Source organism: Tyto alba, unplaced genomic scaffold, assembly GCF_018691265.1.
Source record: "Tyto alba isolate M040663 unplaced genomic scaffold, T.alba_DEE_v4.0 Super-Scaffold_30, whole genome shotgun sequence".
NCBI lineage: Eukaryota > Metazoa > Chordata > Aves > Strigiformes > Tytonidae > Tyto > Tyto alba.
Window position 1 is genome coordinate 362242 of NW_024881305.1, and position 23756 is coordinate 385997.

The 23756-nt window shown below is 57.0% G+C and overlaps 1 protein-coding gene across 5 annotated transcripts in view; it reads left to right on the plus strand.

Moving 5' to 3' along the window:
- Positions 1-19390, plus strand: part of CACNA1S (calcium voltage-gated channel subunit alpha1 S) — a 51949-nt gene extending 32559 nt beyond the window's left edge. For all 5 annotated transcript variants that reach the window (XM_033001978.2, XM_033001981.2, XM_033001980.2 and 2 more), the window contains 18 exons: positions 538-696; positions 1051-1161; positions 1665-1748; positions 8273-8401; positions 9050-9115; positions 9630-9721; positions 10163-10322; positions 10881-11008; positions 11404-11500; positions 12860-12962; positions 14066-14167; positions 14289-14413; positions 15464-15592; positions 16338-16537; positions 17338-17402; positions 17868-17977; positions 18548-18664; positions 18907-19390. In XM_033001978.2, coding sequence (XP_032857869.2) covers positions 538-696; positions 1051-1161; positions 1665-1748; positions 8273-8401; positions 9050-9115; positions 9630-9721; positions 10163-10322; positions 10881-11008; positions 11404-11500; positions 12860-12962; positions 14066-14167; positions 14289-14413; positions 15464-15592; positions 16338-16537; positions 17338-17402; positions 17868-17977; positions 18548-18664; positions 18907-19161 — 2232 coding nt within the window. In that variant the 3' untranslated portion in view covers positions 19162-19390. The remainder of the gene's footprint in view (positions 1-537; positions 697-1050; positions 1162-1664; positions 1749-8272; positions 8402-9049; positions 9116-9629; positions 9722-10162; positions 10323-10880; positions 11009-11403; positions 11501-12859; positions 12963-14065; positions 14168-14288; positions 14414-15463; positions 15593-16337; positions 16538-17337; positions 17403-17867; positions 17978-18547; positions 18665-18906) is intronic.
- The last annotated feature ends 4366 nt before the right edge of the window (positions 19391-23756 follow it).

Below are 23756 nucleotides of genomic sequence, written 5' to 3' on the forward strand. Positions count from 1 at the left end.
ATGTGCTGAGAAATATCACAGAGGCAGCACAGACACCCTGAGCTGAGGGTGCTGGGTGTGGTGTGAGCTGCACATGAACCCAGCTGAGATGGGCCTGGCCTGCTGGGGAGGGAAGGGCCTGCTCAGCACCTCTCAGGTGCAGAGAGAAGTCTCAGTGCCCCCTCCACCCCTGGTTCATGTGGTGTCTTCAAGCTGCTCTTGGCCAGTCCTGAGAGACCCTGAGAAAGCGCCATGATAACCAGGCAGGCTCAGAACTGGAGGGGTTGATACAAGGGCAGAACGGCAATTTTTGGAGGCAAGCAGTGGCTTTGGAAACTTGTTCCCATGTGGGTGCTCTGGGGGGTATAATTGCAGAAAGCACAGAAGATACTTGTACTGTCGCTGCCCCTGGCCCGTGTTGCTGGGCTGAGAGAGAAAGGGGGACCCAACTCGTGTCTATGGGGACATGCAGTGTTGCCAGTGGTGCTGGTTCAGTGTCTGTGCCCCTGGCACTGCCCTGTGCCCTGCTGTGGGATCACACCTGCCCTCCCTCCCCAGCGCCAGTGTGTGCAGTACGCGCTGAAGGCTCGCCCGCTGCGGCGGTACATCCCCAAGAACCCCTACCAGTACCAGATCTGGTATGTGATCACCTCCTCCTACTTTGAGTACCTCATGTTCTTCCTGATCCTGCTGAACACCATCTGCCTGGGCATGCAGGTAAGGGGTATAGTACCCACCACGGGTGGTGGAGGGTTGTCCATGGCAGCAGACAGGCTAGCTCAGCCCTGCCACCTCCAAGGGACCTGCTGTGAAGGAGGTCTTTCCTACGTAGCAAAGCTCGTGGTGTATGCTCAGCACCTCTAGGGATAGGGGCAAAGCAGGACTGGTTGGATGTGGGACTGGTTGGATGTGGGGAACCCAGAGAAGGGGCTGCAGGGGGAAAATTTCTGTCTTGCTGAGCCATAGTTGTGGGGTTGGGAGGGGTGTCCTGCATCCAGCACATGCCTCTGAGCTCACAACGGAGGCTGGACCTGCCGTGGGCTAACATGGCTCCTTTTGTCTTCTCCTCAGCATTACAATCAGTCTGCAGAAATGAACCACATCTCAGACATCCTCAATGTGGCTTTCACCATCCTCTTCACCCTGGAGATGATTCTCAAACTCATGGCCTTTAAAGTCAAGGTGAGAGGAGGGCATGGTCTGGAGGGCAGGACTCCTCAGGCCAGGCTAGGAGAGTCCATTTATACTGCATTTGGCATCTCTCGAGTACAAGCACCCCCAGGCCTGCAACTCCAGAGAACTTCTTGTGACATCCTTGAGGACCCCCATGTGCAGGACCTGTTAGCTTCTGGAAGGTCTACTGTTTGTCAGGGCTACCCTTGCTAGCCAAATCCAACCCAATCCAGACAGCCATTTTTCCCATCTTCAGGGTCATCTGTCACTGGTGGGGTCATAACTCTAGCTACCTTGATCCACCCTGCTCATTTCACACCATTGCAAGACAGGTCCAAACAATTGACCAGTGGGTACAAGGTCTGACCACCATCCCTTCTTCTGGCTCTACCTGAGGTGCCAGAGGTCTCTAGTGATCCTTCTGGCACTCCTTCCTCTGGGCTTCAGGATCTGTCTCCTCCTTAACTTAACCCTTGAATGTTCACTCCTCTTCTCTGGCTCTTCCCTGACAGGGCTACTTCGGGGACCCCTGGAATGTCTTCGACTTCCTCATAGTGATTGGCAGCATCATTGATGTCATCCTCAGTGAGATTGATGTAAGTGTCAGGCTGCTCAGGCACAAGGGTGTCCTTGCAGAGCACCACTGGCAGCACCCACCTGAGGCTATGCCACAGCACCTGCCCTGGGGCAAGACGGGGATGCCTGTGTGCTGGTGGCCTCTCCTCTCTCCCTGCTCTGCTTGGTTCTGAGGAGGGACAAGCCAGGATCAGCCCATGGCATGAGTGTATGGTGATCACAGCCATGGCCCTGTGGACCTTAAAGCACTGTTTAAACATAGGGGACCATCCCCAGCCAGCCGACATGTGACATTGCCCCCCTTCCATCCCCTGAATCTGTAGGCACTGGGATCCTCTGGAAAACAGTCTACTCACTCAGGACTGGACCACGAGCAGCCAGATGTGTGCCAGCCCCTGCCCCACTCACCCTGCCTATCTTCCCCATATGTGCACCTGGACAGGTGGTTACCCACATGTCTAGCCTCAGATCAGTGCAGATGGGAAGAAAAAGGGTTTCCACAGCATCCTGTACCCACAGGACACTGCTGTCCCATGCCAGGGGAGGATCAGACAGATCAAATTTCAAGGCATTTGCTTTGCATGTGTCCCTTTATACAGTGATCCATACATATACACATACTGACTGTATATGTGTGCATGTGTATAATCTATACACTATTTCAGAAGCTCTACACCATATAAACTGCTTGGCTGGGTGGCTGCAGACAGTGGCTGGCTATATGGCAAGTGCTCTGCTGGGAGCATTTTCAGAGCAGTGCTAGGAAGCCAGCGTGCCACTGCCTTTCATAGCACTGGGACATCTACAGCCCATGTCTAGCACTGAAAATGACCCTATGCACCAGGAGGTCATGTGCTGCATTTAGCAGACCTGATGATAACTCTAGAAGCATCTGTAGGATTGGGTAGACTACAGATTAACCCTCTCTAGTGACTTGGCATGCCATCTCCTCTCAGAAGCAGGGTTTGCCAGCTCCAGTGCACTGCAAGGCTGTGTCTGGCAGAGCTGCTGTCACTGCCACTCCTGCACAGGGTGACCTTCAGCTGTTCTCTGTGATGGGGAAAAGAGGATGATCAGGCCCTTGGCAGCAGTCACCTTTTCTGGAGGGTGGTCCAGGCCTGTGACAGCAACACGCTCCACCCTGCACAACCCTGCACATTGATACTGCCATTCTCTAGCCTCTGGGCTTCTCAGTTTTGGCAAGCTCCCAGATTTCATGCCAGTGCCAGCACTTTTCTTCTGTCACCAGGTCCTCTAGGACCCCATCCTTGGCCCCCCAGCTCTCTGTACCTGTGCCCTGGTTTCCCATTGCCTGTAGGGTATAATTTCCTAGTGTGCTACCTCCTTTCCCACCCTGTTGTCACTCAGAAATGAAGTTCAGAGGGTGCTCAAGGTCCTGCACTGGGCAGAGATTTTCAGTCCCTGTGGAGTGAGAGCCCAATCCAGTTGTCACAGGTGCCAAGGTACTGCTGTGCTTGGCTGTGGGTCTGTGGGAATGCCTAGGGATGCAGGTCACAGGCACCCGGAGGAGTCTGGTGGCCTGGCTGGGCTGGCAGGGACTGACCCAGGTGCTATACTCTGTGTGCCACAACGCTGCTGGCAGTGGCAGGGCTGTTCAGAAGGCCAGGGAGGATTTCAAGAATGATCCTATATGGCCTGAGCTTCCCTGATCCTCTTCCCCAGGGTCTGGGTGCTGGGGCTCTAAGAATGCTGGTCTCCCCTCTCAGACCCCCAAGGGACTTCCATCACAGGCAGCCCTGCTCTGGCAGGTCTCATGCCCCAGTGACCATCTATGTCCCCTGCTGTGAGCAGAGCCCCTCATGGCTGCCCCACCCTCCATGTGCTTTCTTCTCCATCCAGGCCACATCTCTCCCAGCATCACCAAGCTTTTCCCAGCTGTCCGGTGATGTGCAGAGGGATTAAGATTAGGGGAGTGGGAGGGCAACCTCACGTCCCCTTCTGGTAAATCTCCTCCCTGCTGAGAGATCAGTGCAAGGTGGGTCTGTTACCTCTGGTCCCCAGGCGCTGTTTGCAACCACTGCACCCATCACAGATCACTTTGACGGCGCAGGCAGACCTCGGGGGCTACAGCATTTTCAGGAGGGTGTTCTTAACAAAACAAGCCTGCACCGCTGTCGTGGTTTGGGCCTGGTTAGCAGCCAACCACAATGCAGCAGCTCTCTCTCCCTTCCCCTCCGGCAATGAGAAGGGACAGAGAGCCAGGCTTGGGGTTCAAGATAGGACTGGGATGGGGGAAAATCCCCCTTTATGATCACGAGCAAAAGGCAGACTCGTCAGGGGAAGAAAGAAAGAACATACATTTATTACAGACACTAACAACACATAACAGAGCAGGACAGTGAGAAGCATTGCCACATCTTGAGAACACCTTCCCCCCACCCCTCCCTTCTTCCCGGGCTCAGCTCTGCTCCCGATATCTCTACCTCCTCCCCCAGCGGCACAGGGGCAGGGAATGGGGGGTGCAGGCAGTGCTGCCACTTCCTTCATCTTCGGTGAGGGGACTGTTCGGAACTTGTTCCTCCTGATCCATCGTGGTCCCCCTCTCACAGGAGACAGTCCTCCACAAACTTTCTCCAACATGAATTCCTCCCACGGGCCGCAGCGTTCCCCACACTGCTCCGTCATGGGTCACTAACTTCCTCTGACTGGATTCCCTCCCACGGCTGCAGCCCTTCCTGAGCTGCTCCGGTGTGGGACACCCCCACATGCTGCAATCCTCCCAGTGCTGAATTACAGCAGTGGGGCTGCCTTTTCCCACGAGACCCCAGCCTTCTTCGGGCACAGCACCTCAATCATCCAGGCAAAAAACACAGGCCATAAATCAGTGTCTGCTCCACCGCAGATCTCCATGGGTGGCAGCGGGGGGGCCGCCCTGCCGTCTCCCCACAGGATACAGGGGGGTCTCTGCTCCGGCACACCTCCCCCCTCCTTTCTTCCTCCGTTCCTCCACTGACCTTGGTGTTCATGCAGCTGCAGCAACTCCTCCTCACAAGTCCGACTGCTCCTCACCACGTCCCTTCTTAAATACGTTATCGCAGAGGCGCAGCTGATGGGCTCAGTTTCCAAACAGAAGTGGAGCTGACTTGGAGCTGGGGGAGCTTCGATAAGCTTCTCACAGGGGGCCACCCTGATAGCCCCTTCCCCTGCCACCAAAAAAAACTCTACCATTCACTCAACCCAGGACAACCGCAGTGCGGGGGTGGCGGGTGACACCTCACAGCAGCCAAGCCAGTCCTGGTGGCACCCAGGCAGGCGACTGGTTTGCAAAGTCTGTCCTCTTCTCCTCCCTCTCTCCATTCTGCCTCTTTTCCCTCATGTCTCTGTGAATGGCTGTCAGGGTGAGGTGGTGGGGAGAACTGTGCTGTCAGGATCCCTCTGCTAGCCACAACAGCCAGATCTTCATGACTGTTCAATCATTGAGTTCCCTCAGATCCCAGGGGCTGTTGAGGGGTCTGGGGCAAGAGGGAAGTAGGGATGGGGGCCTTGCTGGCAGTGCTACCCCAAGCTCTGAAGTGTGGGGGGCTGGCTGTGTCCATGCTGCTGTGTAACTCCAGCCACTGCCCGCCCTGGAAGCTCAGTCTTTCCACAAGGGCTGACCCTCCCAGGCTACCCAAAGCCTCCTGCAATTGCTGGTTGGATCTCCAGGACTGAGCCTGGTTGTGCAGGGAGTGCTGGGGCTGGGCCACCCCACCAAGGGTCAGCTGTTGGTGGCTGCATTGGGAAAGAGTCCCCCTGCCCCAGAGTATCCTAGGCCCTCTGCAGAGAGGAGTGTGTCTCCAGCTAGCTTTGATAAGTCTCAGGGGTTTGTGTGCATGCGTGTCTGTGTGTATATAAGTGAGCACTCTTCTCCATGTGAGTGCGTGTGCTCTGCGTGTGCTGATGTGCATGCAGACCAGCAGTTCCTGCCTCTGGGTTAGTGGGCAACAGTGGAGGGCGGTGGTTTGCATCCTACTGACACATGGGACTACCAGTCTCGGTGCTCGGTCCCAGCAAACCTGCACCAGTTTCATCCTGGTGTCCAAGCAGCCCTGCTGAGAGCAGCCTGGCTTGCTGCAGAGGAGCCACGGGTTAGCTTGAGCTGGTCAGCTTGCCTGCAGATCCCACCTGCCGCAGCCCTGGGCCTGACCCTGGGGGTGTCCATGGGAGGCAGCAAAATTACACACTCCTGAGGTTTGGCCCAGATTTCCTGGCCCATACACCCCTGCCCCAGACATATATGTCACAGCAGATGAGATGCAGTAGGGCACAGAAGTGAGTAGGTCCCTCATGATCAGTGCGTCCCTCAAAAGTCACATCACCTTGCCCATGAGCCCAAGTGACGATGGGTCTCTGCCTGTCCTTCCCCTATGCTCCTCCTCTTGTCCCCAATTTCCATCTTACTTTTTCTTCTGTGTCTGTGGCATCATCTGCAACCACCCATGCCTCCCTCCCTCTCATTCCTGCCTTATTTCTCCTCCTGACTCTCTTGTTCTCTTGACAGACTGTTCTTGCATCCAGTGGTGGATTGTACTGCCTTGGCGGAGGCTGTGATAGCATTGTAAATATCAGCTGCATGTGCTTGCAGTGCACCCCTCTCCCCTTTGCTGCCCATGGCTATGCCAGCATGCCTGTGGCTGGCGTTCGCGTGTGTCCTGCATGTCATTAAGACACACCAGACCCAGCTGCTCTCTCTGGGGTGTAGCTCTCCCCTTGCTGAGAGGGACTTGGTGTGAGACACCCCCCACACAGACACCCCTTCCCACCCTGAGATGTGCCGGGCTGTTCCCCAGCCCTCCTGGGTCCATCTGCTACCCCTGCCCTGCCCTCTAACCATCCCACCCCCCAGCACTGCAATATCTGACCTGAACTGAGCATTTAACAAAGGTATCCCTGGCTACTGAGGGCAAGACAGTTGTCCTTGATTCCTCTGACCATCACCCTGTCTGCATTAGGCCTGAAGGGATTTGCCTGCGTGAATGCAGCCTCTGACACTGTTAGCCAGAAAAATGGTTAGAAGGGCGACTCTTGCACCGTGCCTTCCCCCAGGGAGCTGGCTGTGTCCCGTGGCTACTGCCTTGATGTGCTTTTGGGCTGAATGTGCCAAGCCTTGCACTGGTGGCTGAGACCACCATAGCAGGTGCAGTGGGGTGGGGGTGCCCTGAGTTGGCACATAGGAGCGCCCATAGGAGCTCTGAAAATGGTGAGGGTCCAGCTGCAGGGTCCTACGCATGGGAGCCTCTTCCCAGGGGTCCCAATGCCCTGGCACTGGGGACTGCGGAGGGCAAGCTGGCCTTCACTGGACACTGCCCAGGTCTCAGTGGTGGGGGCATGATGCACTGGAGATGATGGCATGCTCCTGAGCACCATGCTTGCTGGCCAGTAGGAGAGTGAAAGGCAAAAGAAAGAGTGGTGGGGAGAGGGGATGGTATTTTCCAGTGCAGCCCTGGGAACTCAAAAATGCAAGACTGGGGAAGATGGAGCTGCTGGGAGAGCTGTTTACAGCTGGGTTTTGTTGCCCTGAAATAGCTGGGAGTGGGTGGGCTGGGTGGTGGGAGTTGAGTGAGATCCAGTGGCAGCAGCCAAGCTCTGGAAGGCAGAAGGGGCAGTGGGAAAGGCATCCTAAGCAGTGATGGAGTTTGGATGGACAGTGCCTGGTGGAGGCCAGGAGAGTCTGCTCATGGTTCCTGGTGGCAGAGGCTGGGGCTGAGGCTGTGCCATGCTGGAGCAACCAAGGGAGCAGGTGACTGAGCCCCCAGCCTCTCCAACTGCCAGTGTCCCAGGTGCTCCCAGACAAAACCTGTCTGTGCCTGCTGGCTCCCCTCCTGCCCACCCATTTTGTCCTGAACCCAGGAGTCGCCAGCCCTGGGACATGGCTGTTCGCCTCTCCAAGGGGCCATCTGCAGCCACACCAAGAGAGTCAGCATCACTGCAGGTAGGGCTGACACTGGGCAGCACTGCCCCAGAACCACCCTGCCTTCAGTCCCTTCTTTGGTCCATGAAAGCCCGGCTGGGACATCCTCAGACCAACCTTTCTGTGCTTAAACAGCCAGTGTTAACCCTTCTGGTGCCTGGTGCCTGGCCAACAGCTCACCTTACAAATAGGCCCTGAGGTGGAAGTGTCCTATATGGTATGTGCTGGGCAAGAGCCTGGAGGGACCTGATCCTGTCATTGGGTGGCCCTGTCTGGCATGTGGTGAACAGCTCCCCCAGCCTGTGTTACAGCATGCCTTTCCCTGCAGTGTCCCCTCCCTTTAGCTAACGGGATTGCTCTCAGATGCATAGCCAGGCATCCTGAGCAGCCTTGGGGGGCAGAGATGTGAGACAGTGGGGCTGGGGAGATGAACTCATTGGGAAGTCTGGAGGGAAAGTGCCAGCACATCCCCTTTGCAGGCTGGTCCTCTGTGCAGGCAAGGGCTGTGGGGACCATGACTGGTGCCTGAGGGAGAAAATCTCGTTACATTTCCCCGCCAGGACCTGGCCCCTGCCTTGTCTGGCTGGAGGCATCAGCAGCTGCTGCCCTCCAAGTGTTGTGCTCTGCCTGCAGGACTCTGATGACAACTCCCGTGTCTCCATCACTTTCTTCCGCCTGTTCCGGGTGATGCGGCTGGTGAAGCTGCTGAGTCGGGGGGAGGGTGTCAGGACCCTCCTGTGGACCTTCATCAAGTCCTTCCAGGTGTGTGAAGAACAGTGCTCCCCTCCCAGACAAGCCCCATGCCCTGGGCTAGCAGCAAGCCCTGATCTTCAGGCTAGCTGGGTGAGCAGTCTGTCCTCACCAGGCAGAGGAAGAAAGCTCCAGTGCTGGCAGGCTGCTGGCCTCAGACTGGGCCAGGGGCTTGTGCTGTGCAGGAGAACATTGCCTGTATGGGTGGGAAGATGTGGGGGGGGGTCTCCCTGGCTGACACCATCATGTGTCAGAGCTGGGCTGAGCAAGAAGGCAGGCCCTGTCAGGTCTGGTCCCAGCAAGACTGTGCTCTGCACCAAATGGGTAGCTGGAGAGCATGCTGCATCATCTCAGCAAACAGCTGCTGGGCCTGGGCAGCTCCCTCAGTCCTGGGCATCCCTGGGTTGTGTTCAGCCTTAGTCCCAGCTGCAGAGACCCAGTGCTCCCCTGGGGGTTGGCATAAGGCTCCCATGCATGAGAACTGGAGAGTGGGGCTAGTGGGAGGGTGGATAGAGGAACAGGCAGAAAGTAAGCTGCCCCCTTCCCACATGGAGGCCTGGATGCTGGCCTCATGCAGTAGGTCCATACCCAACCTCCTGTCCCTGGGTTGTCTGGATGCTGGGCTGGTGTCTCACACAAGCCATGGTCATTTTGTTACAGGCTTTGCCCTACGTAGCCCTGCTGATTGTGATGCTTTTTTTCATCTATGCTGTGATCGGGATGCAGGTGAGAGGCACAGGGGTGGGATGTGATTTTGAACAGATGCCCTGAGCCTGATAGCATCTGTGGAGATGGGATGGAGAGGGACTCGGTCCTCTGCCAGGCACACCCTGGGACTTTGCACATGATGGGACCATTCTACCCTGGTGTCCAAGGACGTTTACAGCTCCAGCAGCCTCCTGCCATCCCCTGGCTGCAGCTAGGGCACACAGCAAATAGCATTTTCAGAGTCAGTGGCACAATCTAGACACACAGTCACCAGTGCTTATGCCTGGTTCATAAGACCTTGTCTCCTTGGCGCAGATGAAGTACAGCATAGACAGGGGCATTTTCAACATAGGCAGGAATGTCCAAGGAACTCATGAGCCCCAGAGCACCCACACACCGGTCTCAGTCTCTTTTGGGGACACCCAAAGCCAAATAAACAAGAGGAAAGGGATGCTGCTCAGGGATAGGGGTGCTCTAGAGGTTGGTCAGTACCTGAAAGAGGGTGCTGGGGACCTGACAATGTGTTTTACAGATGTTTGGAAAGATTGCCGTGGTGGATGGGACCCAGATCAACCGAAATAACAACTTCCAAACCTTTCCACAAGCTGTGCTGCTGCTCTTCAGGTCAGTCTTGTCTTGGTGAGCAAGCAGCTCCAGAAAGGAGCTGGGCTCAGAGTTGGCATGGGAGCCCACCAGCTTTGAGTGAGGGAGACCAGCATTTCTGTAGTTGATTTCTTTTTCGCCCTAGAAGAAAATCTCTTGCAGCAGTGGGAGCATTTCAGGAGTGGCTGTTGGTTTGCCTGGTGTGACTGAGCTGTAGGAGAGAGGGGCACTTTGGGGTTTCTATTCTGAATGTTTCCTTCCCAGCCTGGGCTCAGCCCAAGGCTGTCCCTGACTCCAAACACTTCACTTAGGAGCTTTCAATAGCAGCCTCCCCACAGCAGCACGGCCACTCCTTTCCCCGTGGCTCCCCATTCCGCTGTGCGCTGGGATGACCACAGCCCTCCCTGCGTGCCCAGCTCCTGTCCAGGACAGGCAGGACCAGCAGACATCCCTTCTCCCCAGGTGTGCGACCGGTGAGGCCTGGCAGGAGATCCTGCTGGACTGCAGCTATGGCAAGCTGTGCGACCCCGAGTCAGATTTTGCCGAGGGCGAGGAGTACACCTGCGGCACGGGTTTCGCCTACTTCTATTTCATCAGCTTCTACATGCTCTGTGCCTTCCTGGTATGCCAGCTCCCACAGGGCTCCCTTTCACATCCCCGTCCTGGCCCTGGGCAGTGCCTGGTGTTCTTAGCCTTGCATCTCATGGGGCTGAGCCCACAGCACCCTCCTCCCAGGGGCATCATCCCCCCAGTCCAACTACCTAGCCATGCTGTAAACCTGGCGCCGCACTCCTGTGGGGCCCAGGATCCCCTGTTAGTCCCTTCCCATAGCCCCTGTGCGCTGCTGTCCAGATCTGTCTCTGTTGGCTCTCGCAAGGGTGGAGAGGGAAGAGATGCCCTGTGTGTGCTGCAGTCCTTCACATGATCCCCTTGGGTGGGAGGCCCATCCCTGCACGGGGTGGCCCACAGCATCCCCTGGCCCCAGGGGAACCCAAGCCCCTTCTCCTCCTGAACACGTCCTCCTGCGTTTTCCCACGGCCCTGCCTGGCGCCTGTGTGCAGTGCTGCCCTGCTCCGTGCTGCCAGCTGGGAGGGCTGTCACTGTCCCCCTGCCCAGAGACCTGCTGAGTGTTTGGCCCTGCCCTGACTTAGGTCCTTCACACCGGCTTTTCTGCCCTCAGATTATTAACCTCTTTGTGGCCGTCATCATGGATAACTTTGACTACCTCACACGCGACTGGTCCATCCTTGGGCCCCATCACCTGGACGAGTTCAAGCGGATCTGGGCTGAGTACGATCCTGAGGCCAAGTGAGTGACAGGGAGTGAGTGGTACGGGGGGGATGGACCATGAGGAGCCTGGGGTGGGCTGCCCTGAGACACATGGCATTGTGAGCTGTGCCACTGTCTGAGAGTTAGATCCCAGCATCACATAGGTGGATGTGGACTTGCCAGCATATTCCAGGGCTGATACAAGCCATCGGGATGTCTGGGGACACGAGACTTCCAGTCCCCTCTTCATCCAGCCCTGGTGATGCTGCCAGCTCCTCCCATGCCACTGTGCACTTTTATCTGCTATCTGGTGCCACAGGGAACAGCTGCTTTCCCCAAGAGGAGCACGGGGAAGTGTAGGGACTTGCCCCTACCCAAACCACTGTCCCCTGTGTCTGCCACCACACTATTGATGCAGTTTGTTGCATCTGCAGGGGCAGAATCAAACACTTGGATGTAGTGACTCTGCTGAGACGTATCCAGCCTCCCCTGGGCTTTGGGAAGTTCTGCCCTCACCGTGTAGCTTGTAAGGTAAGAGCCAAAGGGGTGGCAGAGGGTGTGGGAAAAGGGGCACCTTCCCCAAGCTGGCTGTGCATCCTCCCCAGGGAGGCTGAGGGTGACAATCCAGCCAGCTTCCCAGCATCTTATGTTTAATGGAGGGGAGTATTCTGAGAGCAAGGAGACATGCTGTTAACCTGCGTGGAGCTGACGTGTTCCAGGCTCCTGAAGATAAGGACTTGCCTGTGCTCACCCCCCACACCCGGGATGGCACCAGTGGGCTGGTCTCTGCCCAACCTAGAGCCCTTGGTGCAGAGGGACTCCTAAGCTACAGTAGGGTGACCCCCATCTGCATCTGATGCAGGAAGGCAGTTCTGGGCCTGAGTACCTGGCCACATCAAGTGGGCTGTAGGAGTTTGTTTCCCAGGGCTGATAGTACTGAGGGAGCTGGAAACACTAGCTCTGTAGGCACGAGTGCACTTTTCCTGGCTTGGCTCATTCTGCACAAATCCAGGGCCTGCGTGAGGCTCACGTGTAAACCACATGGGCAGGGGCTCAGGGACTGGTGTAAACCCTCATGGGTCGTGGGCAAACTCATTAGGAAGTTTGATTCCCAGATCCCTCACGGCAGCCTGGGGCACTTTTTGGAGTGTGGAGCACAGCACAGAATGACTCCCATCTCCCTGAGAGTAATGCTGTGTCTCTTGCTGGCTGGTTCTTTAGCCTGAAGAAAAGGAGGTTCAGGGGAGACATTATCACTCTCTACAACTACCTGAAAGGAGGTTAAAGCAAGGTGGGTGTTGGTGTCTTTTCCCAAGTAGCAAGTGATAGGATGAGAGGAGATAACCTCAAGTTGCACCGGAGGAATTTTAGATTGGATATTAGGAAATATTTCTTCACTGAAAGGGTTATCAAGCATTGGAACAGGCTGCCCAGGGAAGTGCTTGAGTCACCATCCCTGGAGATATTTAAAGGGTGTATAGATGTGGCACTTAGGGATATGGTTTAGTGGTGGACTTGGCAGTGTTAGGTTTATGGTTGGAGTCGATGATCCTGAAGGTCTTTTCCAACCTAAATAATTCAGTGATTCTGTTATTTTCTCCCATGGCACTGGTGCCCCATAGGGTTGGGTTATTTGCACAGACCTGGCCTGAGTCTCCCCACACCTTGATCTGGTTCAGCTGGCTGATTAGGCTGAGTGATGTTGCTGCCCTTGGCCCACGTGCAGTAGTGCTGAGCCCTGTGGGCCTGGACGGAACTGGGAGGGCTCTTTGGCCAGCAGCTCAGTGCCCGGAACAGAGCCTCTCCCCAGGACAGGACAGGCTGTGTGTTTGTGGGGAGCTTCCAGCCTGATCTGCCGCTGAGGGTCACAGTTGTTGGTTTGCTGTGCAGCGTCTAGTGTGCATGAACATGCCCCTGAACAGCGATGGCACCGTCACCTTCAATGCAACCCTCTTTGCGCTGGTGAGGACAGCCCTCAAGATCAAGACAGAAGGTAAGTGATGCTCCTGTCTGCCTCTACGGCCTGATGGGGGAACTCTCTCCTTGTCTTGCGGTTACACACCGTCCCCCCACTCTGTCCAGGGACCTCGGGGCACTTGCCTATGGGGCTAGACCCTCTGGTGCAACCGTTGGCTTCATGATTGGACCAGAGACCATGGACACATGCTTGGGGCTGCTCAGGTCAAGCCTGGAGGGTGTTATTAATTGCAGGCCCATGTGTTGCAGCCCTGAAGAGTAAACCAATGCGACCCCAGTTGTGTGACTTCACCCTCAACAGTTCAGGAGCGGTTCTGACTGAATTCCCATCCCTGCTGCAATGCACAGCCACTGGTCTCCCTTCTCACACTGTCGAGTGTAGTCTCATCTCCCCTCACTCCTGGCATAGCACCACCTGTTCCAATTTTGTGTTTCCCTTTGTATTTATAACGTCAGACTGGAATGGAAGGGGATGGATCCTCTTTGAGTTTAGCTGTGCTGGGGAGGAGTTGCTTTCATCCCCTTCCTTGCCAGCAGCATGCTTTGCAAAGCCCTGCTTTGGGAAGAGGCCACCCCAGCTTGTTTCTGTGCCTGTGGGTTAGGCAGGATCACACAAGCAGTTTTGTGGCGGGGTTGGGGCTGGGGCAGCCAGCTCTGGCAGGAGGTGAGGCTGGGCAGCGCTCGGCCCCTGGGGCTGGCGTCGTTCAGCAGCGGGGCATGGGTGCCTTCCCTCCAGCTGGGGTGGGGAACGTGGCCTCGGGCACAGTGTAGGCAGCCCTGGGAGGAGCACACACGGGGACTGGGATTGGAGGTGAGCAGGAATGGTAAAGGCTGTGAAAGCACCAAACGGGGAGGCCGAAATCTGTTGTTGATCACCAGAACAGAGACGGTGGCACTAACACTCCACCCGTTTGCTAGATCTGACTCACACTATAGTTAAAGTCTTTTTGCTAAAATCAAAGTCTCATTCTTTCAAAGCTCATTTTTGTTGGGTGGGGAGGCTGGAGAGGAGCTGTCACACCCTGGAGAAGTCTGGCCAGGTTTTCACATGCTTTGTCTTCACGCATGTTCACATTCCTTTGAGAACGAACCGCTCTGTCCTGCTCACTTTTCTTGCAGGTAACTTTGAGCAGGCTAATGAGGAGCTCAGAGCCATTATAAAAAAAATCTGGAAGCGAACAAGTATGAAGCTTTTGGACCAGGTCATCCCACCTATTGGAGGTATGTCACCTGGTGGTGCTGCCCAGAGAGGCAGAGCGACACCTGGTCGGGATCTCAGCTGCTCCAACAACTTGGGGCTTTGTGATAGGTCACACTGTCAATTTGGTTTCCTCCCCTCCAGAGGATGAGGTGACAGTGGGCAAATTCTATGCTACTTTCCTCATCCAAGAGCATTTCAGGAAGTTCATGAAGCGCCAGGAGGAGTATTATGGGTACCGGCCCAAGAAGAACCCTGTGGAGATACAGGTTGGTAGCATGTGGGTGGTGCTGGAGGGGTAATCCTTTCTGGGGGCTGGCAGGGTGTGGTGGGGAGCTCTGCAGATGAGGGAAGAGGCTTCCCCCAGCTCAGGAAAGTCCAGGGTGACTTAGAGAGGCAGAGCTGCAATGACACATAGGGACTTCTGTACATCAGGCTCTGGAAATGAGGTGGCCCCAAGTGAACCAGTGCTGAACTGGCCATGAGCACTCCGCCACTAAGGGTAACCTTAGTCTCCAGGGTGCAAGTGACTCTGGAAGCAAGGAGATTTTTGACTCTGCCCCACTGACTTTGGCCACAAAGAGGACTCAGCAGGGTCTGACGCCTCACCAAGCAGCTTCAGGACTTGGAAACCCCCACCGCAGACCGATGTCTGGGCGGAACGCTGCTCATCCAGGCCTTTATCCACCTACTCTTCTCCATTTCTAGGGTTTTCTCCCTTTCCTCACCTTAGCAGTGTTGCAGATCGTTCTGTGTGCCTGGTGCTCTCTGCATCATCTCTCATTGCCTAGTGCAACATCAGGTGCAGAGGGGATGATGTGGCTGATCTTGAGGAGGACTACTGCAGTCAGAGAAGCCCTGAAGGATGCTGTCATTGTGGGATGGGAGAGAATTTATGTGCCTGGCCACAGCAGCTGGGATGTCTCCAGCCTGTCCTGACCTTATAGGGAGGAAATCTCTTCTAGAGTTAAGAGACCAGGTCCCAAAGGTTCAAGGCAAGGAAAAGAGCCAGGCCCTAGATCAGATATATCCAGATCAGGGACAAAGGCACAGCTACCCCTTGGGCATCACCAGCCCAAGCTTTTGTCAGGCTGCCCTTAGTATACCCCTTTGTGGGACAGCATTAGCCCAGAAACTGTTTCACTAAGCAGAGTGAAGCAGTTGCAGGGTGACCCATGGCCTGCCACTGGTAGAAGACCTGGCAGGGCAGCGTGGCTTACCAGGTGAGCATGCTTCATCATATTTCCCTCTCAAAGCCCAAAGTGAGAGGAGTGGTGGGGGCCAGGCCACATCCAACTGTGCCTTCTTGTCCTCACTAGGCTGGTCTGAGGAGCATTGAAGAAGAAGCTGCTCCTGAAATCCATCGGGCCATTTCTGGGGACCTGACCGCTGAGGAGGAGCTAGAAAGAGCAATGGTGGAAGCTTCCATGGAGGAAGGGATATACAGGGTGAGTGCAGCCCTCGGGACACCCCAGGGGGTGGTGGTCCCACCCAGCCCCCATTTTGATGTGTTGGTGGTGGGTCAGCATGGCTACCAGCAGCTGGAAGACAGTCCACAGAGGTGAGCCTGACCATGAAAGACAGTGTGGACCACAAGGATGGATCAGCAAGAACTTCTTTCCTCTCCCTGAGTATCAGGAGATCCTGCTTGAGTTGTCCTGGGCAACATGCTCTCTGCCTCAGTTTCACCTCTGTAAAAGGACCCTGCTCATATGCCTGGCAGGGGTGTGCTGAATGTTTACCCACAGGTTTGGAGGGCCCCACTCACACCTTCTGCCAGGCTAAGGCAGAACAGCTCAGGTGTCATCATCACCAGAGCAGTAACACATTCACTTCCCACTCCCTGGGAGTCTTTGAGACAGCCTGGGCAGCTGTGGTGTGGCAGGTTTGCACCTCCTGCTATGTCCAGAGGTGCCACCAGCTCAGGCTGTCCCACAGAGGTGGCAGGATTTGTCATGCATAGAGCTGGCTCTCATCCCAGTGCTGATGCATGACCATCACCCCTCCATGCCTCAGTTTCCCCACCTGGGCAGCGAGGCTTTTGAAACTGTGCAGTCTGCAAGGCCTGAGCAGAGAGCTGAGCAGAGAGACTGCAGTTCCTATGGGCATCCCCACATGTCTCCTCCCATGGGAATGACCCCAGAGCAGCCCAGAGCTCCAGACCTCCCCTGATGCCCTCCTTGTTGGTTGCAGAGGACAGGTGGCTTGTTTGGCCAGGTCGACAGCTTCCTGGAGCCCAGCAGCCCTCTGCAGCCCCACGTGGCTAGCCAGAGGCCCCTGCAGTTCACAGAGGTGGGCACTGAGGACCTTGATTCCCCCGTCTTCCTTGATGACCTCCCCCAAGAAGGCAACAGCAACATCAACAATGCCAACAGCAACGACTGGCTAGAGGGGTAAGGGCTGGTGAGCTTCACATGGGCAAGCGAGGAGGGGCAGATCTCAGACCTGGGCCATGCCTGGTGGCTCCTGGCAAGTCTGTGCTGGCAGCTGGCTGCATGTTGGTCTTGCCCAGGGGCTCTTCATGGACAGGTAAGGTCTGGAGAAGTGGCTGAGTTGCAGCAGCAAGGTCCCTGCAGACTGGGAGGAACTGAATGCTGGCTGTGGAAGTGGCTTCATGGACACAGAAGCTTTGGGCAGAAATTCAGCCCTTGAGGTGTGATGCAGGGCCCAGGCAAAGGGTCAGGGAGGGCAGACACCACTCACTGATCCCCAGACACCAGCCTGGCACTCCCAGAAATGTTCCCAGGACATGCAGGGTAGCTCCAGGGCTGGTGTGTGGCTCCGCATAACGGCATGTGCAATGCCCTACCTGTCCTTCTTTTCCTCCCATCACTGCTTCATCTCAGTGCCATGAGGACTGAGGTGGACAGCAGGGCTCCAGGGATCAGAGGAACAACCCTTCCCCCTTGCCCTCCACTCTCTGAGTGCCAAGGCCCAGACAGGGGCCACCAGCACCTGCCTGAGCACAGGTACAAGGGACAAGGGTTACCAATGTGAGAGGATGTACTTAATCCTACTTCTTGCGGTCTCCACCCTGTTGATCCATCGCAGCTGCCCCTCCTGGTCTGTCCCCTGCCCCCCCCACTAGCTGCAATCCCCAGGGTGGAGAAAGTGGGGAGGGCTGCACCCCTGGTTGGAGCTGGTCTCGGCATGTGGTCCCTACTCAGGCTGACAACTTTCCTGCCCTTGCCAGGATGGAATACGAGGATGAGGTGCTGAGGAAGACGGTACCAGCAGCACCCAGGCACCCAGGACGGGGTGAGTCTCAGCATCGCTCTTCTTCTGGGGAATCTGGACTAGCCCAGGGGCCAGCATAGGGGGAGGGGGCTTATGTTGGCAGGCAGGAGGAGGAGATACAGGCCCCAACAACTTGGGGATTAGCTGAGAGCCCCAAGCACAGCGGGACTGGCCTGGGGAGCTCCAGGAGACCCTCCTCCCACCTTCCTACTCTCTGGGGTGATGGAGCATGGAACCAGTTCCTCGGACTGGCTACCCCCAGGCATCAGGGCCATGAGACTGTTCATTTCCACAAACAGGGACTTCTCCTTCCCAACCTTGAGTGAGGAGCCAGCACAGGGCAGTGGGCAGGCACTGGGACTTTTGTTGTTCCTGAACTCCTAAACGCTTTGGTTCCCCAGTCTAGTTAAGCTGTTCCCAGCTATAGGTGGCAGTGATGTCTTTGCTCTTGTGTCCATCTGATGTCCCTGCCTTTGCCTCTCCCAGGGTACAACCACCCCTTACCCATGGAGATGCTGCAACAGAGGCCGAGCAGGAGGCAAGAGGCCACCTCTGGGGGTCACCCATCATCAGGGCTGCACTTTCCCCCCAAGGAGGTAAAGGGGATAATGTATGTCCAGAGGCAGCAATGCGGGGGACATGGGTGAACCTTCCTCCCCTCCTGGGAAAGGCTGTCACAGCCAAACTGGGGAGGAGGCAGTCTCTAAGGCTCCCTGCCATGAATCCAGCTTTGCTGGAGCTTTCCTTTCTGATCAGCTCAGGGAAGGAGCCAGGCCCCCTCCCTGCTGCTGCAGCACAAGGTGCTCATCCAGGCTGGGACAGCTCAAAGCAGCATCTCTCTGGCTCCCCAGCTGCCTCTGGAGCCAGGGCAGAAAAAAGGGGTGGGTCAGGTTTGCTCCCACTCTCCCCTGGCTGCCTTTGGCTGGCCACAGTGCCTCATCACCTGGCAAGTACCAGGGCAGGAGATAAGGGCTGGTTCCCAGTTCTCTCTGCCCACATGGCCCTGCCGGTCCCATTGCGGGTGGTGCCCTGGGCCCAGGAACTCTGGCAGGATGGGGGTGTGTATCCAGGCTGGGGACAGCACCTGAAGCTCCCACCTCAACATGGGAGAGATCTTCCATGGGCATTGCCCAAACCCAGGCTGCAGCTCTGCTCCTCTCGCCCAGCTACCCGGAGAGGATGACACTGTGACAGGAACGGCATCCAGCTCAGGGTACCAGCAGGGTGAAAGCAGTGCCCCAAGGACATCCTCCACCCCGGCCATCACCTTTCTCATTCAGGAGGTAAGGCACAACCTGGTAGAGGGAAAGACAAGGCTACCAGGGAGTGAAAGGGGCTGGCAGGCATGCCAGACTCATGCCAAGTTGGGAGGTTGGAGGGCAAAGCTTAGCTATGAGGGTGGGCAGCAGCTGTGTGCCAGAGCAGATGGCAGCAGGGAAAAGGAGGTGAGGATGGGCTGCCTGCAGCCAGGGACACTTGTACAGACTGAGCACACATTGGGCTGTGATCCCATCCTCTGCTGTAGGCTCTGATCTCCGGGGGCCTTGCGAGTCTGGCCCACAACCCATCCTTCGTAGCAGTGACCAGGGATGAGATGGCAGCCAGCAGCCAGCTGGAGATGGATGAAGTGGAGAAAGCAGCCATGGAACTACTAAAGCAAAGAGAAACACTACAAGACAGAAAAACTGGCTCTGCCCACCAGGACGCCTCGGCCGCATCACCAGCCAGCTCCCTCAGTGCAGCCCCCTCCAAAAAGACCATCGCTGCCACTCACCTGTGAGCCACTGCCGATGCAACCCCGCAGGCATGGTCCCTCCAGGAGCTTGCAGGGGCTTACTGGAGCAATGCCACACTGCTCCCCCTCCCTGCCTGCAGTCCTGGTGGGCTCTGTCCAGCTGCAGGAGGGTGTTTGGGCTGGATCTCCAGATGCTGGTGCGGGACAGGACAATGTTGTGCCAGTAGGATTTTACAAGAGCTGGATGGGTCATTAAAGCGTTCCTGCTGTGTGACTCTGTGGATCCTTCTGTCCCCCCTCCTTCCTCTGCCACCCTGCCTGCACAGCCTATGGCCACGTTGCTTGCTGCTTAGCCCAGCCTGGGGAGGGGGCTGCAAACTCGAGACCACATTTAACCAAAGGTGGCAGTGATTCATGTGACAGCCTCCAGTCCCCATGCTAAGGGAGGTCTGTCCCTGCTCCCAAGTGCTCATGTCTCACCCAGCCATTTCGAGGGTACCAAGCTCTGGGGGTCTCCTGGCATCCCAGCAGCTGAACTCAGCATCCTTACGTCTCTGCTAGAGCCTCTTCCTCCTGCTTGCAGCCAAGCCTGTTCTTTGGGGAGGAGGACAAGTGGCTTGGGCAGATCTACCTTGGGCTCTCACACTGTCACCCGTTGGTCCCCCCTGCCCCTCTGCCAGGCCACCATCCCCGCTCCCACCAGCACACGGCTGTAGTGGTTTGTAACTGGGCTGTACTGGGGCTGTACCGGGCTGCTGCCCAGCCCACAGGAAGGTCTCATCCACTCTGCAGGGGACAGGCCAGAGAGGCACGGCCAGGAGAGCATGGGGAGCAGAGCGCTTGCTGCATGCCTGTGCCAGCGCTGCCCGTGCACTCTCCACTGCTGCCTGGTATCAAGCAGCTGAGGATATTCCTCTCAGGGAATGGGTCTGCCCAGGGGTTTCACTTCACAGATCTCAGTGTCCCAGGCAGGGTCTAGGTGCCAAGCACTGAGGGAAGCCCTGTCTCCCCAGGCCACCTCTTTGCCGGGGTCTTGCTCCAGATGGGCCTTCAGCCCAGCTGATCTGGGCAACGCAGGGCTCTTCCTTGCCTAATATATATTAAAATGCAGAAAACTGATGGGTCCCAGTGGAGGTGCTGAATCAATAGAGATTGCCTGAACTCCAGCAGGGCATTTATTTGTTAACTTAATAAAAGGGAAATGGCTGTGGCTGAGCTCCAGCTGCAGCCTGAGTGGGGGAGCCCATCTTGTACAGGGAACATGGCAGAGCAGACAGCTTTCCCCGGAGGGGACACAGGCAATCAGCAGGGATGGTGTAGGCACAGCTGCTGCATCCCTCGCTCTTGCCTCAGTGCCCTGGGGCAGGACATACACCCCCTTACAGACACACACCCTCACAAACACATCCACCCACTCCTAAGGAAGGGGCGGGTCGTGGTTGCTGATGAGGCTCTGGCATCTGCTCTGCCAGGGGGAGGTGAAGGATGTGCTTCATTAGTTACAAGGTGAATGGTGGTGGTTTCCTGGTCCCGTTAGTTAGTGAAGTGCAGGACTGCATGTGACACTTTCCAAGGCAAATGGGTGCTCACCAGGGACTCCAAACATGAAGGGTGACGCTATGGTGGGGACATACTGCAGTGATGGGGCAGTGCCTCTGCACCGTCTCCTGGAGTCTGGGGCTGCACAGGGACTGATTTGCCCCAAACTAGCATCTGGGAGATCTTTCTTGAGTTAATTTCTAGTTGAATTGGGGAATAGATCTGGCTTGTGACATGGCCGGCACAAGGGTGGGAGTAGGAAGATAGGGCCAGAAACACCACGTCACGGTCACTGCCCCTCTCTTCCTGGAGCTTCCACGGATCCAGCCTCAGATAAAATGGCAGCTCAGGGTGGGAAGTCTGCCCCGACCCAGGTGTCCTTTCAAACATGGTCCCCAGGGACAAAAGAAGATAAATGCCAGCTCCTCACATCCTTGCAGGATCACAGACGGGCCGTGTACTGCTCATCCCCATGATGCTATACCAGCATGAGGTGCTCTGGAACTTGCCCACCCCAGAAGATGCCAAGCCAGCTCCCCCAGGGCGCAGAGCCCTGTGCACACATGGCATGTGGCCCAGGTGCCCTGGGAGCCTCAGGAGGAACATGAGCAGATGCAGCAAAGGGCTGCTGCTGTTGAGGTGAAGGCATCCAGAGGGCAGGTGCCAGGCTCTGCACTGGGCACAGTTCTGACTTCATTAGCTGTAGGCCACCAGTGCTGGCATGCCTTGGCTGTCTCAGAGCAGATGGGCAGCTTCTCCCAGGACACAGCCTGGGCTCCTCAAAGTAAATCTCAGTGTACCTCAGTTTCCCCTCACACTCCATTGCTGTTCAACCTGACAACACCACCGACCTGCAGGGTTCCACTGAAGGTCCCACACCTGCTTCAGGCTGGGACATGCTTTTTCCTGCCGAGCCAGAGGCTCCCTGTGTACCTGGGCACCGCAGGCTTTGCCTGTGCTGCCAGCACAGGGCAGCACATCCATCCAGCAGCAGCCCCAGCAATGTGAAGGCAGCTGAGAGGGGAGCCAGGATAGGACACCTCCAGCTCCTCAGCGCCTGCCCGGCCCCACTCCTGCTCCCTGATGGGCCCTGGGCACGTGCCCCTTGCTAGCCTCCAAAGTCCAACTGCCCTGTGAGCACCATCCTCTGCTCCACAGGTGCCCATCTCACTGCTTGGCCCCCATAGCCACATGGTGTGGACTGGGCATGCTGGAGAACCGTGTCAGCATCTAGGCACTGTCCTGTCATACCCATACCATCAACCTCATCTTCTGTCCTCTTGGGTTGTGCTCTCGCCACAGCCTTGGGCAACCCCCAGGGTCACCAGTCCCCCCTCCCCAGGCCCAGAGGCTCTGCAGGAGCACCCAGCTCACCACTGCCTTGTGCTCACTCCTGCTGCTCAATGGTGTCATCCCCCCACAGCGCAGAGCTCTGGGATGGGACCAGGTGAAGCCATGGAGGTGTTTGAGTGATGCCAACCACGTGGGAAGAAACCTCCATCCTCCTCCAGGCTCTGTTGCTTGCAGAGGCAGGGACCTGCAAGGGTTCTGTCTCTGTCCCCTGTCCCAAGCCGTTACTACACCCCAGAGCAGGCTGGAAACATCCTTTATTGGCACCATGGAGCTGGAGGGTTTGTTCTGGGGACCACATGGGACTGTCATTAACACCTTTGCAGGGAGGTGTTTCCCTCCTCTGTGCCAAGCCTTGTCGGTGGTGGGTGGGTGGGGACAGCGTGTGGAGTGCTGGCTGTGTCCAGCACCCCTGTCTCCACCTGTGTCACACCCAGCAGCACCTGCACCCTCACGTACATGCAGTGGTCTCTTGCAGGCTGCCCAGTTCCCGTCACTGCCAGGGCACTGGGCTGGCACTGGGCTGGCACTGGGCTGGCACTGGGCTGGCAGGCAGCTGATGGCCTCCCCAGGCTCCCCCAGCTCCCTGGGGCCCTTCCACACTGGGATCTGCTGGGGCCCTGCTCCAGGTTTACCCCGTCACAGCGCGGGTACAACCCGGCCCAGCCCAGTTACAAACCGGGACAGCCGTGTGCGGGCGGGAGTGGGGACTATGGCCTGGCAGAGGGGCAGCAGGGACCGACAGGTGGGTGTGAGAGCGAGTGTGTGAACGTGTGTGTGAGAGAGCAAATGTGAGTGTGTGTGAGAGTGTGAGCGAGCATGTGAGCGTGAGCGAACGGGTGAGTGTATGCGAGCATGAGTGAATGTGTGTGAGGGTGTGCGTGAGCATGTGTGTGTGTGTGAGCGTGTGTGTGTGTGTGTGACAGTGGGAGAGGGTGAGTGTGAGCACGTGTGTGAATGTGTGAGCACAAGGGAGCGTGAGTGTAAGTAAGCGTGAGTGAATGTGAATGTATGTGAGGGTGTGTATGAACACATGAGTGCGTGTGAGTGTGTGAGTGTGAGCGAGCATGTGTATGTGTCAGTGAGGTGTGTGTGTGTGACTGTGTGAGAGGGTGTGTGAGCGAGGATATGTGTGTGAGCGTGTGCGCATCAGTGAGCATGTGAGGGTGTGAGCTTGTGTGTGAGTGTGAGTGAGCGTGTGTGAGTGAACGTGAGGTTGTGAGCATGAGGGAGCATGAGTGTGAGCGTGTGTGTGTGAGCGTGTGTGTGTGAGCGTGTGTGAGCGTGTGTGTGTGTGAGCGTGTGTGTGTGAGCGTGTGTGAGCATGTGTGTGTGTGAGTGTGTGTGTGAGCATGTGTGTGTGAGCGTGTGTGTGTGAGCGTGTGTGAGCATGTGTGTGCGTGTGTGAGCGTGTGTGTGAGCATGTGTGAGCGTGTGTGTGAGCGTGTGTGTGTGTGTGCGTGTGTGTGAGCGTGTGTGAGCGTATGTGTGCGTGTGTGTGCGTGTGTGTGTGAGCGTGTGTGTGTGCGTGTGTGTGCATGTGTGATCGTGTGTGTGCGTGTGTGTGAGCGTGTGTGTGTGTGTGAGTGTGGGGGGGGGGGGGTGGGGGTGCCGGGGGGTTTCGCGTGTGCGTGTGCGGGGACCCTTCCCCGCGTGCCCGCGTGTCGGCAGCGCGGCCGTGGGGGCATGTCCCCGCCCCGCCCCGCCCCGCCCCGCCCCGCCCCGCCCCGCCCCGCCCCGCCCCGCCCCGC